General features: G+C 45.5%; 1 protein-coding gene across 2 annotated transcripts in view; it reads left to right on the forward strand.

The window, feature by feature from the left end:
* Window positions 1-14253, forward strand: part of LLGL1 (LLGL scribble cell polarity complex component 1) — a 63837-nt gene that overhangs the window by 22346 nt on the left and 27238 nt on the right. Inside the window, exons 3-5 of one of the 2 annotated variants that reach the window (XM_054993419.1) lie at window positions 11376-11457; window positions 11847-11977; window positions 13653-13811. In XM_054993419.1, coding sequence (XP_054849394.1) covers window positions 11376-11457; window positions 11847-11977; window positions 13653-13811 — 372 coding nt within the window. The remainder of the gene's footprint in view (window positions 1-11375; window positions 11458-11846; window positions 11978-13652; window positions 13812-14253) is intronic. The other variant, XM_054993420.1, reaches the window with a different exon arrangement.

Raw genomic sequence — 14253 nt, forward strand, 5'->3', positions numbered from 1 at the left:
CAACCTCCAGGTGGGGTCTGGAGAGCCCCCAGAATTATGACTAATCTTCAGACTGCAAATATCAGTGGAGAAAATAGCTGCTCCGGAAGGTGGCTGTATGGCTTTATACCCTGCTGAGGCTCCTCCTCTCACCAAACTCTGTCTTCCTCAGGCTCTGCCCCCAAATCTCCAGGAATTTCTCAAATCAGACTTGGCAATCCTACCCTAAACCAGATCTTGCTTGCCTCCAGGCTAAAAGTTGCATGTTGAGTGTAGTTCTCTGATCTCTTTGACAGCTATTGATGCATCTTTTAAAAATGCAGCCCCCTGGGGACTGCACTTGAAGAAAAATCACATGGGGATTGGGCGATTTGCCATTTCCCCACCTCAGCTGTTTAGTTCTCTCCCCCTCCCCCATTCCCTAAGTAGGAAAATATTTTCAGAAAAGTCTCAAGCAGGGAGAACGTTAAGTCCCTCACCCTACACACGCTGGTCTCTGCTCTCAGGCTGTTCTCTTAGCGGGTTTGTTGTGTTTTACAAAAACACACCTAAAATGGTCCCTGGAACTGCCTGGGCCTTGTAGTTAGTAGACAGAAGTGTGAGTCATAGTGATGTGAAATCTACCATGGGTTCTCTCAGTGACCAGACAAAAGGCCAAGGTGTTTAGGAAGAATCCTAAGAAACCAGGCAGTCAGGGTCCCCCCCACCCCTCTGTTTAAGCCTCTAGAAAGGGGGAGCTGTGAGTTCAAGCAGTAGTTGTGAAATTGTGGTGTCAGAATGCAGTAGTCTGCGATGATCAGCATTCCTGTGCCAGGAGAGAACACAGATTCTGGTGTGCCCACGTATCCCCTCACCCGTGAAGGAGGTTGCTTGCCACGTCTCTGTGTGATTCACTGCTTCTTGTCATGCGTCCTTCAAACTGACTTCTGCTGCATCCAATTGCAGTTTGGCTGTTTGGTGGCTGCTAATGTAGAGATGAGCCCAAACTACTCACCCTTGGAGAAAGTGCACCCTGCGTACGGACTCTGTTGAATAAGTACATCCTCACAGGGCTGTTGTGAAGATGCTGGGGGTGTATCTATGTCATCACCAGTTCAGGGTTTTTCTTTTTGGACCCAAATATGCATCACTTTCTGTATTTCAGGATTCTCTTCAGAATTTTCTTCAGTAGTGTTACCCCACAGTTAAATTACTTTTCAGATCTAATATTTCTATTCATGATGAATTGGCAAGGCGGGGGGAGGGAGGGCGAAGTCTCCACCTCTTTAAGTTTCTAATTTAATGCATTTGCCTGCTAGTTTAATGGACTCTGCCTTTTTTACTTGTTTGGGAGCTGAGAGACCCTCTCCAACCTCTGAGAAGTACCCCTTGAGCCGCCGCACCGTTGACTCAATCTTGAATGAGTTTTCTACAAGTCTGCATGGGAATGAACTCTCTTCTCTCCCACCCCCAATATTGCTTAAGAAACTTTTCAGAACTGATTTCAGGTTGGTACAGCTAGGATGAAAGTGAATCCTTTGGTTTGTTCACTGTTTGTTGGGCTTTCTCTTCATCACTGCAAACCTAGAGGATGTAGGGCCAGAGGCCTGTTGCTGGTTTGTAGCAATCCTCAAATGAATGAAAGGAGGAAAATAGCTGATCCTTGGTTATTGGGATGTGAGATGAAAGCAGAAGATGCATCTAAGGGCAAGGCTGTGACTTGTGGTGGGTTTGCTTGACATCAGTGTTTCTAACCCTGAATGTTGACCTAGAAAAAATCCACATAATAGGGCCATGTACAGATGTGGGGGGGGGTGTTTGCAAATCTAGAAGAGCCCCAAGGATGAGACATGAAAGCAGAAGATGCATCTAAGGGCAAGCCTGTGACTTGGGTGAGTTTGCTTGAGTGTGGATAGGTCGTACCCTAGCTCCCTCTAAAAACCCGTCCCCAAATCTTTGAATGTTTTTTCCCCCTTCTCAAAGTGTAGAAGCCTTGTGTAAGCCCCTGGGTTTCTTTTTCTCACTTGGCGCTGTGCTGCTTTTTCTGGTGGCTTCTGAGGTCTTGCCTCTCTGCTGAGCAGCTGTGACCTTGTTGTGAAATGTAGAATGCTTGCTGTGCTAGCTAACACAGTAGTGCTAGCTAACACATGCATTGTGTGTGTGTGCAGTATTGATTGTGGAGGAAGGGCAAAGCTGGACCAGTGCCTGGGTTGACTCGCCTGAAGTGGTAAAGCCGCCTTCTAGCTTTCCTCTCCTTTGTCCCCATCTAGTAATTTCTTTTAAATGTCTCAAACTTTCCGAAACATTCAACTGGGGCATCATTTTGACTAGGTTTTGTATGGAAGATGCTAGGCAGTTTTTACTGTGTGATAACCCACAACTATAAAAAAATAATTTTTTTTAGTGTAGATTTGATTTATGCAGGACATAGAATTCAGCATCTCACAACACAGAATCTTAATTCTGCAACATCATGCAAATCTGGTCAGAATCTCTGAAGACTTATTAATGCAGATTTGCTTTGCTTGATTTACGCAAGTTGTAGAATTAAGATTCTGTGTTGCAAGATGCTGAATTCTACTAACTTCATAAATCAAATCGGCATAAATTTTTAAAAAAATTCTAGCTCCCCTAATCGCAGGAGAGGGAGGGAAATTGAAGTCCCCTCCCACCCCACTGAAAAACTTTTTTAGCTTTGGAGACTTCAGCAAACCCTTTCAAGCATCTCTTAGCAGTTGTGCTACAGTCTTGCTCCGTTAATGAGAGCTGAGATTCTGTGCTGTGTGCCCTCTGTTCCTCTGTACTCCTGTGGATACTGAGTCTGCCAACCCCCATGTTATTTCCTTGGGCTGAGTCTGCCCTATGAAATTGCTGGAGATTTCTTGAGAGATTTATGGGCAGAGACCCAAAGCCAATGCATCTTCCCCCATCTTATCCTCACAATGACCCTGTGAGGTAGGCTGCGTGGAAAGCATGACTGGCCCAACGTCACCCGGCAGGCTTTTTTTACAGCAGAGTAGTGATTCAAAGTTGTTATAGGATCCCAGATCCTATAACAACTGCATCATGCTGGCTGTCTGGATTGAACCTCTGGGTCTTTGTGCATGTAAATATTTCCATGCTTTTAATACGCACGTTCACTTTTTCAGAGGGCTGCATGCAAACCAACCAACCAGCCTGGAATCTTGCAGTGCCAGATTTCTTGCATAGGACATCTGGCATAGAATAAGCACAGTGCTGTGAAACTCCTTGCATCTGGTCAATGAGAGAGGGGGGTGTTCAGCCCCATTTGTTTTGAGCTGGATGGGGTTCCCTTGTGCATGAATGAAGAGTGCCAAGGCACATGGTGGGGTGAATTCCACCCATTGTTCTTGCATTTTTCCATGACTCTCTAATGGAATAGGGACTTGATTCATGCTGCATGCTTAGATATCTTATTAAAATTTTATTCAACCTCTCTCCCTGCCCCCCCCGGTATGTGTCTCATGTGGAGTCATGCTCCATTACAGAATATTGGAAGTGTGGCTAGCACAGGCTTGTAAATGGCCATTTACCCATTTGTCTCAATATCTGGAGGAGATTCTTGCTTGCCACAAACTGGACAGCTTTAACAGAAGCTCGGCTTTGCTTCTGTTTGTTTTCTTTCTAGGCCACAAATGATTTAGTCGCTAGTTGGATCCTAATTTGGAGTGTTAGTAAGTCCGGCACAATGTCATTTGAGAGGAGTTACAAGAGGAAGTGTTGTGTAGTTGTTAAGTTGTCCAACTGGGAACTGGGGACCCAGGTTGGAATCCTCACTCTGTAATTGAACTTGGCTGGGTGACCTCAGGCCAGTGCACACACTTGGACTAATCTACTTTACAAGGTTGTTGTGAGGCTCAATGGAGGAGGGGAGAATGTTGTCAGCTACTTTGTGTCCCCATTGGAGAGAAAAGTGGGGTATAAAATATCTAAATATTTGCAAGACTGGGAGCATGCGAGAGGAAAGCAGAAGATGCATCTAAGGGCAAAGCTGTGACTTGTAGGTTTCCTTGACATCAGTGTAAATGTTGACCTAGGAAAAATCCACATAATGGGGCCATGTACAGATGGTGGGGATTTTTTTGCAAATCTAGAAGAGCCACAAGTTTTTCAGAAAAAACCCAAAGCTTAATAAAAACAGTTAGGGGAGTGGGGTTATAAAACTATCAAAAAACAGAGAAAGCCAACTGAGATCTTGTGTTCTTCCAAAACCTTGCTAGGATCCATTTAATCCAGGATTCAGTAGTGACCATCCAGTTCCTTCTGAAAACCTTGCAAGCAGAGGCTTTAAAGCTAAGGCCATCCCCTACCATCTTGGATTTGGTGGTAGACTGTCTCTGTACCTGGAGGCTCTATTTAGCCATCAGACATTTCCATCAAGCCAGCACAGTTGCTGGTTGGTGCATTCATCTGTTGGAGCTGGGCAAGGAATCGTGACTTTCTTGGCTGTTTTTCATTCTCTGGAAGCTCATTACTAAATATCAGTACCTTTCTGCCAAATAGCCCTCTATCATTTTTTTCCTAGCGGCTGCCAAGGCAATGGAAGCATCGATCTTGCGCTGCCTTCGAGGGCTTGTTTATGTCTTGCCAATAGTTTCTGAACTGGCTTGTTTTACCTAGAAGTGGGAGGGTATTTTGAGGGTGCAATCCTGATTCTCCCAAACTCTGCTATGATCACAGGCAAAAAAAGGGAGTTCTTTGTGGTCCTAGTGGGAACTCGCACCAGTTTGGAGGCTCTCCTCTTTCCCAAGTGAATTGGGACCCAAGTTATTCTTTCTTTCATGGCTGGGCGCTGTCTGCCTGGGATGTTAAATCCCTTTTAAGACATTTAAAAATCTGTACATTGGCAGAAACAACCAACTTAATGACCTCTTTAAAAAAAGGGGGGGTCCATGGCCAAAGGAAGTGTCTCTTGGATTCTTAATGTTTATGGTTCACTTAAACATTTATATCCTGCTTTCTCCCACGGACCTCCCCCTCCTATTTTAAGAAATCATGTTTTATTACCCTCTAGTTGCTGAGATTTCAGCTGACATTATCCACAACCTTCATAAGCACAACTTTGTAAGCATTTTAACATGAAAGGTAAACCTTGCATCCAAGTCAACATTCTGCGCATCATGCCTCTCCCCCCCGCCACAGAATCGCTGTCCATGTTCACCCTTTCCAGTTGTTGTCCACTGGGGAGAAAGGACACACTGCCGCCCTTATCATGCCTTTGAATCTCTTTGGAACATTCCTTTAGTCTCCCATCCGATAAAATGAAACTAATTCGCCTTGCAGAGTAAATAATTCTTGGGCGTTGGCTTGAAGATGCATCTTTCTTGGGCGAGAAAGGAACTGTGCATTTTGTGTCCGAGAGGGGGCCCTGAATGTCCCTAATAGCATCTGAGTGAGATCATGTTTTCTTCATAGACCAAGGATGACCCAGTAGTGACTCTGTGCAGCAACTCTGGTGCAATTCCCCAGCAAAGGTTTGGCTTATCTTCTGGTGACTCACTTGCACGCAGCCGTTCAGTGGCGCAATCCAGTGGGTGGTGAACATACGTGTATAAACTGGTTCAAAGAGTGCCAACGTAACCAAGGGATTAGGTCTCTGTGCCATGCTTGGAGTGCCACAGATCCGTACATGTGAAGGACTCACTCTTTTTGTAGATTGCTTGTTTTATGTAGTGTTGAAAGATCCTTGCTGGATCCGAGTAGAGCCCCAGTATTCTGCTTCTGACAGCAGCCAGCCCAGGTGCTTCTGGGTGATCACAAGTGTGGGGAAGAGGCCCCTCCTATTAAGAAAACTGAAGTGCCTCTTATGTAGGTGGTTGCATACCAGTATTTCTGTATGAAGAGGGTTTTATTAGCCACCATGGCTAAAAGCTATTGCAAGGCCTCCACGAACTAGCCCTGTCCCTCTTTAGGCCATCCAACCTGGTAGACAATGCCACATCTGGTGGTGAGGAGTTTCATAGTCAACTTTCCTCTTAGGGGGGTCTGAGTATTAAAAACTATAGATTTTTGACTTTACGTACAATCCCTTCACTGTCACTAATGGTACAAAGAATTGGATTTGGGGGGTGTATATCATTTATCATGCTGTATAGAAGCCTCGTAAGGTAACAAAGTCAATTTTAAAATTCAAAAAAGAAATGTGTAGAGCTCCCCACCACCACCAAAAACCCTTCCTATGGGCACTACCTTTAGGCTCTGTTTAATTCTGTGTGAAGCTGCTGAGTTTTTCTGTGTGAGGTCACTGGTCAATGTTCGATTGGCTGCAGCTCGGTAGTAGAGCATCTGTTTAGTGTGCTGAAAGTCCTGAGTTCAAGCCCCAACATGTCCAGCTAAAATGATACAAAAGACCTCCACCAGAGATTGGTAACATGATAGACCAGTGGGTTGGATTTGGTGGAAGTCAAATTCTTTGTTTGATAGGAAAAGAGTCCAGCCAGGTCAGGCCAAACGTCTGTCTAATGGAGCATCACATTCTCCACAGGGTGTGGAAATTAAAGCATCTCCTTGTTATCCTCCACAAGTAATATTCAGTGGTATGGGGGGGGGGGCGGTGGGGAGCCATGTCAGACATCTTGAGCTCCTTGGGGAAGATGTTGGATTAAAAGGTTTAAAGGTATACTGTCTCAGAACATGGAGGTTCCATTTATCAGTTATGGTTGATAACCATTGATGGATTTATCTTCCATCGGTCCGGCACATCTCCCTCTTGAAGGTTATCTGCTTTATATTTATTTATTTAGAGAACTGTTGTGCTGCCTTCTCAGACAACTTGCCTGAGGTGTCTTATGAAACAAAATATAATACGTGCATATGGCAATGTAAAGGTAATTAAAATCCTGGATTAAAAAAACAGCCAAAGGGTAAAAAATACAGACCGCTGAATAGCTTAAGGTAACGTTTTGGTCTAAAAGTGCATTATCAAATGGTGTAGAAAGAGCAATCTTTTGATTAAAAGCCTGGGTGAATAGAAACATTACATTAATGCAGGTGGGGGGGGGACGATCCTCATTTATAGCCTTTTCCCCAGGCCATGGGAACATGTTCAGGAGATTGCGGTCCTTAAAACTGCCTCAGGGTAGGTGGTGGAGAGAATGGGTATGAGTTTCAAGCCACCAGAGACATGGAGCCAGGGGGATGACCAGAGGAATGCTCAAACTGCCCCCCCCCCAGTAAACCATTGCCAGGGCCAGTATATAGGTTTTAACCTGTGGTGGCATCATCGCTGGAGTATGTGGTGTGGTGGTGGGGGGAGTGCCTATAAGCATGCACAGAGTGCCTTTCCCTTAACTGTTCTCAACCAGCTCTGTTTATAGTGGGAGGCCATGGTTTCTAGGTAGCCCCAAGCCCCTCTCAATATTCAGAAGCACAAGTAGTTGTGGGGCAGGCCTGGGAAATAAACCCATGGGAAAGTTCAGAGGTCTTAGCAGATTCCATTGTCTGTGTTTAGAGAAGCAATGTTTAATTACAGCTCTGGAGAATTTCTTGCTGGAGAAGTGGTGTGTGTGTTGAATGGACAAAGCCCTAACAGAAGTGTAGCCCAGTAATTATATCATCTAACTATCCCTCTTGATCAAAACTTCCATCCAACAGTTAGACAAACTTTGTAGTGTGCTAATGAAGATTTTTGCAGAAGTGTGGATGAAGTTGATGTTCTAGATTCTAGAGCTTGTGCTGTTTTCCCTTTTTGTAAGAGCCTAAGGAGATGATTTTTTATTAGACTAGCAATGTCTAAACTGGGTTTGCAAAGTCTCATGAGTTTGCTGTAATTGCTTTAATGACTGTAAGGCTTCTTGTGACCCCAGAACACTTCCTGTAAAGGAGGCTGTCTGCTGCATCTCTGTCGGAGTCAGAGCTTGCTTTAGCTTTTGATTCCTTCTGGTCACCTGCCTGTTGAATCTCAGTGCTGTGTCTCCGTATCAGGTTTAGCTTGGTGACTGGATTGCACCCGCTGCAAGGACTCAGCAGAATTATTGGCTCTCAGGAGGAGGAGATTGGTGACTCTAACAGAGGCATAACAGAGAGCTTCTCTGCTATTTAAGGGTAAAATATTACTCCACCCCCTTCCAATTTTAATTGAGAAGAAAAGCTTAGGCAAGGAAGAGGCTGTCCAAAATGTATCCATCCTTCAAGAGTTGAAGTGGGTGGAATTCTCCAGTCCCATCTTTCTCTGGCTGCAGGCCATGGCTGAAAACGCGCAGTTTCTTGGAACACCGACGGTTAGCCCCATTCTCAAACTAGGTCATCTTCTGTGTGGAAAACAAAAGCAATACTTTGCATTTGGAAATGAAAGCAACACTGTACTTGGAACTCTTTATACTCTCCACCCCACCCCCACCCCAATCTGTAGCCAGTTAATCAAAATTCTTGACTAAGAAAACTTGGATTCTGTAGAAAATAGGAATGTTCAATGGGGGTGTTCTGGTTTTGCTAACTGTGTAGAGGGGCTCTAAAGCCTGTCGCCCACCCCACCCTGCAAAAAAAAATATAATCTCCATTTGCTTTATTCTGTTCACCTGGTTTTTCAGTTTCAGGGCACTGCCTGTACACTTTCAAAAATATCCTTGAGAGCTAGAAACTTGCTTTAATGAAAGCCCTCAGTCTCGGGATGTTTTGTTCCTTCATACAGCCTCCAGGCGATTAAATGGCAAAGTGGTAAAATGAACATAATGCGGAGTACTTTTTGAAGGTTTTTTTTTCTTTTTTGCATTGCTAAAAAGAACAGCACCCGGGTACCTTTCAGGGTAAGCTCCCCCCCAAGTGATTTTGCCTGAATATTATTGGGGACTTCTTTGTTGTGTCCCCTGATGTTATTTATTTATTTTCTTAGTGTCCCAGTGGGGACCCGAAGCGGCTTATATTTTTCTCGTCCATTTTATGCTCACAACAATCCTGTGAGGTAGGCTAGGCTGAGACAACACACAGCAAGCTTTCACAGCAGAGCGGTGACTCAAACCTGGGTCTTCCAGATCTTAGTCCGACATTAACCATTATATCACACTGCCTTATTAGTTTTAGATGCCTGTCCCCTTTCTTGTTCAGTAAGTGGGCTTTTATTGACTCGTTTACCCATGTATGTGGCTTGACCTGTCCTGCTCTGTGGCTCTGATCTTGTTTGTCTATGCTATGCTATATTTTTTTTTCTCCCTGCCACCTTGAAGTTTCAAAATCTCTTCAAATGTTTTTGTTTTTATCATGGTCAGTGATGTTTGTAATTCCCTTTTGCTTCCACAGTTTGTGATTTGTTTATTTATTTAAGCATACTATGTCAAGAACTGTGAAGTGAGAGGCAATGCTAAAATGAAAGAGTGACGAAATACTGGACTGGGACTTGGGAACCTTAAGGCCTGCCTTCTTTGTAGGCACAGCTGTTGAGGTTCTTGATGGCAGCCACCTCTGGGTTTCCCACCTTTGGATGTGCAGCTGGTATCTGTTGGGCTTTCCTGGCAGCTTTGCCAAGTCTCTTGCTTTAAAAAAAATGAACAGGAGTCTTGAAGGTTAGTCAGACCTTATCACATGGACAGCTTCAACAAAGTGGATTCAAATCTGTGGAATAAAACCTTTGTTCAGAGTCTTGTGGTACCTTAAAGACGAACAAGCCGTTGTGGTTAGAGTGTCGGATGAGGATCTGCGGGGCTCCGTTTCAAAGTTCGGTTCTGCTGTGGAAGCTTGCTGGGTGATCTAGGGCCAGTTACACACTCGCAGCCTGGCCTACCTATGAGGGTGGTTGTGAGATAGACTTGCCAGGTCCCTAAGTGGGCGACCTGAGGTATGGGTGAGTATGGTGGGTGTGGGGAGTGCCCCTTGTCGCGCCAGAAATGACATCATTCTTGGTGCAACACTGAAGTAATGGATTGCTCTGGGGGACCCCAGCACGGTTTTTTCCCACCTTTCTTCCCCCTGCTGGCCATGTAAGAGATAGCTGGGAGCAGGGGATTGGAAAGCCTATTGTGAAGGTAAAATGGATGCGAAGAGAATGATATCGTAAGCCACTTTGGGGAGAAAAACAGGGTGTAAATATTTAAACAAGACATTAGTGTAACACCAGGTTTTGTGGACCTCTTCATGCATGCCTTTGACAAGGTGAACTCAAATCCACGGAAGCCCATGTTGGAATAAAATCTTGTTAGTCCTTAAGGTGCTCCAAGGCTCCCGTTTACCTTTTAAAATGTTTGGTTTTTCCTTATTCTCTAGGGGACTTTAATGTCTACTGCTGTTCTAATTAGTATTTTCATTGCCATAAATCTGCACGTCTCCTGCTTGTGAACTGCCTCCTCAGTCTCCCAAGGCAGCCTATGTGTTTTGAAAGAATAAAATGTTTGAAAAGCTCTCCCCCTGCCTGACCGGCAGGATAGATCCTTTGGCTGGCATTTTCCACCCTACCCCCACTGGGGCCTTCTCTGTTTGCACTCATGTTGCTTCTGAACCTCCTGGTATGGTTTATAGGACAGGCCGCTCAAGGAAGTTTTGCTGAATAAGCAACTCATGACCGACGAAGGGCTGGTTGCTGTGCGCAACCAGAAAGCGGGAGGCCTGTTGCTTGGTGACCCCTTTTTGGCGAGGGATTCTATCAAATATCACAGTGGTGGCTGGAGTGGGGGAGAACAGAAGACCCAAACAGGGCTGGAGTTTTGATGGTGTGATGATGGGAAGTGGTCCGTTTCCTGGAACATTGCTGTTCCTTTGGGTCATCCCTACACATTTTGTTATCTGGGGAGGGCTAAGGGAGGCACAACTGTGGTGAATTTTATCCTTTGTGGGGTTGCCAACAGACCTGGAGGGGGGCGGGGAACAGCCAGGATTGCTCCTCCCCTTTTAATGGTGGCGTTAGCTGCAGAAGTCTGCAGGGGAGCTTTTCATAGCTCAGCAGTATTGGCTGATATGGAAACTGTTAAAAGCATAGGAACCAGTAGAAACAGTTGCCCCCCCCCATACAAGAGTCTCTTTGCTACAAAACCCATGTTTAACATACCACAGAATTCTTCTTCTGATTATGATAGAATAATGTGCTCAAAAGATGGTAGATTCCAATAGAACTGTCCCCCTCCAAAATTTTTCGATAATCCTTAAACTCTCATATGCTACTTGGCTATCTTCTAAACCGATAAGAAAGGAAGAGCCAGCATGAGGTCGTGGGAGACTGTTTGCTAAGGATCTGGAAGAACTGCCACTGTGCCATGGAAACTCACTGAGTGATCTTGGGCCAGTCATATCCTCTCAGCCTACTTCCCCAGGGTTGTTGTCAAGATAAAATAGAGAAGGGGAAAACTATGTAAACCCCTTTGGGTCCCCATTGGGGCAAAACCAGGGTTATAAATGGAATAAATAGAAATTCTGGTTGCATGTTCTCCCTCCCTGTCACTTGAGTCTCTTCCTTGACTCCACACTTTTCTCAGATATGGCGCCCCCGGTGTTGAGTTTACAGGTTTGCACAGGGAGACAGCTACCGTCACTCAGATGCACTTCCTACCTGAGCAGGTAAGTTCCATTTGCCTTCCCTTTTGGCTTTTGGGATAACATTGAAGGTTCCTAGCCTGGGATGTGGTGCATCTATCCCTTACTAAAGGAGTGGGTGATACGTGTACCCCCGCGGTACTGGCATCAGCAGCAGATCTTACCTCCAAGACGGTGACACTCCTGCAGCGTTGGTGCCATCTTTTGCAAGGTTTTCCAGGCGCTTGGTACCTGTTTGGGGCAGAAACAGGGGTCCAGTTGTGTGATGTATAGCCAGCAAGCAATGATCTTTTCATCCCTGTGGAATGTCCTCACAACCTGTACTCTTCAGGGTCTTTTAGCATTGGAGAGGAAAGGGAGGAGTGTGGAGCATGAATCTTTTTCCTGGAGGTATGACTCATCTTCTCTTCCAGGGCCGGTTGCTCTCTCTTCTGGATGACAACACCCTTCACTTGTGGGAGATCTATCAAAGAGATGGCTACTCCCACTTGGAAGAGACCCGCAGCTTCATCCTCCCAGGACGTCCAGGGTTCGACAGCACTAAGTACTCATTGCTGCTTGCTTTCTTTCTTTCGCACTTGCCTGGGGAGTTTGGGCCCTTGGGGGAGGTCTTCTGAAAGCAGAGACCCCCTTGTCCACCTCAAAGAACTTGGTGTCTGGATGATAATCATCTTCCTTTCTAGGCTCCCTGTCTCCGCTGCCTGCCTTTCTGCTTCATGGTCTCCAGGTAGTGGAGGACACTGCTAAAATTTCTCAATCTTGCTTGCCCCTGCTTGGTGTGGTTTCTTCTGCCAGGGTGTGGAGTTGGTGCAGTGACTAGGCATGGACTGGAAAGACCTTGATATCCACTCAGTTGAGCAGGGTTCTCATCCATGCCCTCAGGTTTTAAACCATCTGCCAGTTGCTTGTGCGTGCAGACCTTTCTCACCCTCAGCAGTCTCACATCTGTATACGTGGTGATGGGGAAGAAACCACTGACTTAAATAGGCTGCATAGCTTCAATTGTCACCATAAGTTGGTCCTCGGGGTCCACAATTTGGACCCAACTGTGCCCCTTGAGTTGCTCCAACTTCCCACCACACAGGAATGTGAATGTATGGCATTTGTGTTATCTATAAGTCAGCTGCCAGCCATCTTGCTTGATGGGGCTCTCCTCCCACATTGTCTTCTCAAAGTGGTCATCTGGTAAAATTATCTTTAGCCCTGTCTTTTTAAAAAAAAAATATTAACATAACAAACCTCTTCACCGTGAAGATTTTTCTGTGATTCAGGTGCTAAACCATGGCAGTTTTTTCTGTAAGCTTCCTTGTGACATCCTTTTCCATTTGTTGTATTTCTGTCACTCTGTGATCTCTCAAATCAGATCTGAGGTAGGTCTTGAGAGAGCACAGAGGGACCACAAGGAAACCGTCAACAACAACGTTGTGAGTAAATTTGGAGGAAGAATGGCTGCAGTTTAGCACCTGAACTGCTGGAAAATCCTGTGAGAAGACTCAGTGAATGTATGAAAGAGTGCTAGCCACGTAGAGATGGGGGGAGTGTAACGTCACTCCAAGCTTCAGGGTATCCTGGATAATGAATTCCATCCCGGCTATGGCTTCCATTAAATACAACATGCCTGCCTCTCGTGAACTCTGGGAACACTCTTTTTTTGTTGAGGCCCAAGGCCGATGACACCACATAAAGCAATGCAGTCAAGTGAATGGAGACATCTCTTGAGCCGCTTTGCTGGGACAGGCTGTGAGCCTGTGGACCTTCCAAGAAGGTGGGAAAGCTGTTTCTATAGCCGCTCAGGCTTTCTTCTTTACACCTCAGCTTTGTGTGCACATAAAGGCTCCAGTTTGGCATGTGGTCTGGTACGGTGGTTTTCAAAATGCCTTCTGAGAAATGTGGGGGTTCCTTGGGAATTCAGCTTGGCGGTTCTTTGACCAAATAGTATTGGGGAAACTTCTCTGAAAAGATTGTGTTTGTTCCTCCTTCAGAACCCAACCTCAAGAGAGTGTTGGGGCCCTTCTCGGTATGACTTTGATCCCTGCGGGATGTCAGTGAAGTGCAGAGATCAGTGTCCTGCACAAACAGGGATCCTTTGCAATGCCTTGAGGCTTTGTTGGGAGGCAAATGGAAAGTGGTTCCCTTAGAGGAATTTTTGAAAACCACTGTCCTAAAGCGCAAGGCTGTGCATGCTCTTGACTTTCGGATTGTTCTTCTCATCCTGGTAGCTCCCCTCCCAGCATTACCCGTGTAACAGTGATCCTGCTGATGTCTACCTGTGATGTTGCGTGCCTTGGGACAGAAGGGGGTGGCATCTACTTCCTGGAGCTCCCTGGTTTGACCCTTCTGGAGGACAAATCTCTGTACCAAGATGAGATCATGCAGGGGTGAGTTTGGGAATCACTGAGGCAAGAGGAGTTTTGAAGTGGGACATAATGGAGGTGACCAGATAAAATGGCATTGGCGGGGGAAGGATGATTGCATGCTACCTTGAGCTCCTTAGTGGAAGGTTGGGATTAAAAAAACATTTTAAAAATATGTTGTTGTTGTTGTTATTGTTGTTGTTACAACATTTCTAACCTGCCCTTCCCGCAAGCGGGCTCAGGGCGAGGTACAGCAGTTATAAAAAAATAATACAAATATTAAAACAATTCATAAAACAACAGCTCATCATAAAATCAACAAACAGATAATAACTGTCCCAAGATGGGATCAATTCCAGATTCCTGCCCATCAACATGCAGGGGGAGGGAAGTAGACAGGTAATGTACTGCAGCCCATACGTGGGTCAGCAAACAAATGGGCACTACATAGCCTCGTGCTGTACCC

This window comes from Eublepharis macularius, chromosome 12 (genome assembly GCF_028583425.1).
Source record: "Eublepharis macularius isolate TG4126 chromosome 12, MPM_Emac_v1.0, whole genome shotgun sequence".
Classification (NCBI taxonomy): Eukaryota; Metazoa; Chordata; class Lepidosauria; order Squamata; family Eublepharidae; genus Eublepharis; species Eublepharis macularius.